Source organism: Lentinus tigrinus (genome assembly GCF_003813185.1).
Source record: "Lentinus tigrinus ALCF2SS1-7 unplaced genomic scaffold L226scaffold_16, whole genome shotgun sequence".
NCBI lineage: Eukaryota > Fungi > Basidiomycota > Agaricomycetes > Polyporales > Polyporaceae > Lentinus > Lentinus tigrinus.
The window spans coordinates 160,683-164,353 of record NW_027137925.1 but is presented as its reverse complement, the minus strand read 5'-3'; the positions used below and the strand labels follow the sequence as shown (position 1 = coordinate 164,353).

At 49.9% G+C, this 3,671-nt stretch overlaps 2 protein-coding genes across 2 annotated transcripts in view; one reads left to right on the top strand and one right to left on the bottom strand.

Annotated features, from left to right (window-relative positions):
• Positions 1 to 775: 775 nt before the first annotated feature.
• Positions 776 to 1,999, top strand: L226DRAFT_571982 (uncharacterized protein; the record flags this gene model as incomplete). Its single annotated transcript, XM_067684626.1, has 6 exons — positions 776 to 794; positions 844 to 962; positions 1,015 to 1,233; positions 1,290 to 1,367; positions 1,421 to 1,930; positions 1,988 to 1,999. 6 exons carry the CDS (start codon positions 776 to 778, stop codon positions 1,997 to 1,999), a joined length of 957 nt encoding a protein of 318 aa, XP_067534277.1.
• Positions 2,000 to 2,409: 410 nt separating this feature from the next.
• Positions 2,410 to 3,671, bottom strand: part of L226DRAFT_523813 (uncharacterized protein) — a gene marked incomplete at both ends in the record, with an annotated part of 5,387 nt that continues 4,125 nt past the window's right edge. The window contains 4 exons of the mRNA XM_067678846.1: positions 2,410 to 2,616; positions 2,665 to 2,754; positions 2,804 to 2,825; positions 2,928 to 3,024. Coding sequence (XP_067534276.1) covers positions 2,410 to 2,616; positions 2,665 to 2,754; positions 2,804 to 2,825; positions 2,928 to 3,024 — 416 coding nt within the window. The remainder of the gene's footprint in view (positions 2,617 to 2,664; positions 2,755 to 2,803; positions 2,826 to 2,927; positions 3,025 to 3,671) is intronic.

Sequence of the window (3,671 nt, the reverse complement as noted above, 5' to 3'; positions counted from 1 at the left end):
CACCGAGTACGGCATCATGATTGAGGCCGCAGGGAACTCAGTGGTGGGTTGGCAGCCAGGTCGGCCCCATGGCACCAGCCTGCGTGAGGTCCACCCAGCAGACCAGGAGAAGGTGGTGCTGGAGGTTGGTCTCTCCTTTGCCACATCATCTAGGCTTGCGAAACAGTGACAGCGTTATATGGAGGCGAACTTCAGTGCAGAGATGCGGGAGGATATTGGGTGAAGGAGGATATGACACTGATGAAGGAGTGGATATGGACAAGTTCTGATTGTTTGAAATGTATCTTGCAAGCCAATGTTTGCTCTTATACCAATGTGAGGCACTGTCTACTTTGCATGCGTTTCTGCAGCGTTTTCCAGAGAGCGGGCTGCAGAGTGCCAGAACCCTAGCACGATCTGGATTTCTGTGCTGCGATGGATTGTTGCATTCCTAAGCATGCCCAATCCACAATTTTCAGGGTGCTCGGCATGCCAGAACAATCCAGGACACTCACTCCCTGCACCCGCACACATTTCTGCAGCATTTTCCAGAGAGCATGCTGCAGAGTGCTGGAACCCTCGCACAATCTGGAGTGTCTCTAGGTATAGAGAGTGCCTAGAAGCAACAATCTACTACAGTAGTTATGTTTTGTGAAAGGTAGTTTGTGACATGGAGTGTGACTAGTGACTATAGGCTCCGAAGCAGCCTTATCGCTATGATCTATCACTTTCGAGTTTGCTCTCTTCACATTGCGAGCTATCACTGACACTCTGCACAATACCTCCAATTGGCCCAATGTCTGCTTCTCCTTCAGGTATGTCAATAAAGCCCACAGCCCTGGAAATACTGAGACATTGCTACAGAGTCACTGTCTAGCCTTGGATCGCAGGATGATGATTCTGAGATTCTGTCACAGATGGTGGCAAAGATGTACGACATCGAGCCATCAGAGACAAATGTAGACCATGAGGATGACATACAGGTATGTTGCTGAAGGTTCAACCAATGCTTAGTAATAATGTAATGTCTTGTAGGCCCCACCTGTGTATCATTCTCCATTGTCTCCTGCCTTCGGTCTAGGCGAGGGGTTTCTGGATCTGCCTCTTGCTCCATTCGGCTACTCGCGTGGGGCATCTGTGCTTTCTACTGGTTCATATGCGCAGACCGAGCGGGCAGACAGCCCTGAACCAGCAGCTGGACCGACTGGGTCCCTGTTATTGTCAGCTGTTATGCCACCACAGAATACTACTCTGGTACTTTCGATCTCAAAATTGTAGCTGCGGATGGTGACTGATATAGTGATACATAGAACATGGGTATTGCTCCTGGAGCAATTGACCCAGGATATGCACAACTGCCTACTCAGGCAGCCATTGGCTTGCCCCCTGTAAGCACCATTGTTGCGCACTTAGTGATCCATACTCAAACTTTCTCCTGTAGACCACCAATCCATCCACTATACTTGAACGGTATCTGGCTGTGCAGCGAGCCTGCTATCAGCAGTGGGATGCCCCAGGCTATAACAAATCAGCCTACAAACAGTGGATGAAGGTGCGGGACTGGCACACTATCTGCAGTACTGTTGGCATGGCTGCGAATGCGCCCAAGCCCATTACTCTGGATGGCTGCGAGATCTCTCCACAGGTACTCCTCAGTTGGCTCGGTGGTCCAGCATGGAAGACCATGTTGAACTGGCGTACATTTTATCACAGCACTGAGAAGGCGTACAGTGCTCTTCAACACCATGCACAAGGCGCATTCCGGCGGACCGACGAGGAGGATACTCTGTGGCAGATCCTCCAGTGCTGGTTTCGGGATGATGTCCTTCAACCACCCAGTGCTATTGCTCCGGGTCCACAGTTTGTGTGGGAACGGATGGCAGTCACAGCTACTGTGAGTGCTGTCGAGCGTTATATCAAGAATATGCGCAACAAGGAGGGCTACAGTATGGTATGTATTCCATGAACCACTTACCAGGGGCTGGCTAAGTTCTAATATGTGTTACAGTTTTTCCAGTAGCACGGGTGCCTTGGCAAAGGATGGCTATAGATAGAGAATGTATGAAATGCATGTATGGAACACTAGCAGAACAGGATAAATTTATGCTGGTGATAAAAGTTTGCAGAAATGTGTGTGGGTGCGGGGAGTGAGTGTCCAGGATTGTTCTGGCATGCCGAGCACCCCGAAAATTGTGGATTGGGCATGCGTAGGAATGCGACAATCCATTGCAGCACAGAAATCCAGATCGTGCTAGGGTTCTGGCACTTTGCAGCCTGGTCTCTGGAAAATGCTGCAGAAACACATGCGGGTGCGGGGAGTGAGCATTCTGGATTGTTCTGACATGCCGAGCACCCCGGAAAATGTGAATTGGGCTTGTGTAGAAATTCCAGAATGCATTACAATCCCATAATACACACCAAAATGCTGACCTAGAGCACCGAATAATCACCTGCAGTACCATATAGCATCTGGTGCACAACAGCATCAAACTCGGTCACCTCCTCCACAGATGCTGGAGTATGGGTCAACATGCAAATCAAATCCAGAGTCATAATGACTGTGAGGTTGCCTGTGCATGTGGCAATCTTGAAGAATGCACCCTTCTGCTTGACATCTTCGGGAACCTGGAAGCCGATCTAACAAAATTGGTTAGCAGTAACAAAGGGCAGTGTAAATGTACCCACATGGATCTGCCAGTATGGATTGACAGGTACCATTGACGAGTCGGTGACAGCCTTCAACAAAGTGGTAGCCCGCACTGTAGAAGAGGTGGCCTGTACCAAGAGTGAGCAAATGTCCAGTCAGAAGCAAACCTCAACATACCTCGGCAGCAAACTGCCCAGCGCTGAGTCAGCCAGTCTTGAGCAGGCTAAGTACTGGATGGTTTGGGTAACCCCGGCCATGCAAATACCGGTTGAAGCGCAGACGGAATAGCTTTTGAGCTAACCTCCGCTTGTTGAACTTGGCAGGTGGTAGAGAGTCCTTGTTATCCGCTGCACCCATGATGTGGTAGTTGATGTGCTTCTCAATGAAAGCCGTAACATCTGAGATACCACGGTCATACATTGCAAGGATGAACAGGGGTAGATCTTCGATGTCTACCAGCTCAGTTATTGTCTATAAGTAGCTGTTAGGACTATGCGCACAAGTCGAACTCCGAAGGGAAGTCCGAAGTCCGAAGTCCGATGGTGCGCGGGAACGAAGACTTTGGCGAAGTTATTGACCAACGCCCGAAGAGTCGTCGATGTCTTCAATTTGCGGAAGTCCGACAAGAGGCTCCGGAGTTTATACCGGAGCAAGCTACGAATAAGAGAGTCAAGCAGAGAGTAAGGAACAGAGACGAGAACAGAAGTCAGAGGTCGGAGGTCGGAGGTCCGGTCGGAAGGTCGGACGGAGATCAGACGGAGGTTGGCAGAGAAGTCAGATAGATTGAGTGCTGAGTAGTCGAGTGGGTAAATGAGATATCAGAACTGGAGAACTATGTGACTGTAAGGTAGGGTTTATATACGGAAGTCCGATAGGAGTCCGACAAGAGTAGGGACAGGAGGCGGACTGCGGAGATGACGAAGTGGAAGCAAATAAACTGGGCTAGTAAGTATAGGCGGCGGATACACTGCGGAGATGACGGGGCGGAAGCAACTGAACTGGGCTAGTAAGTGTAGGCAGCGGATACTGATGTCATAATACGATC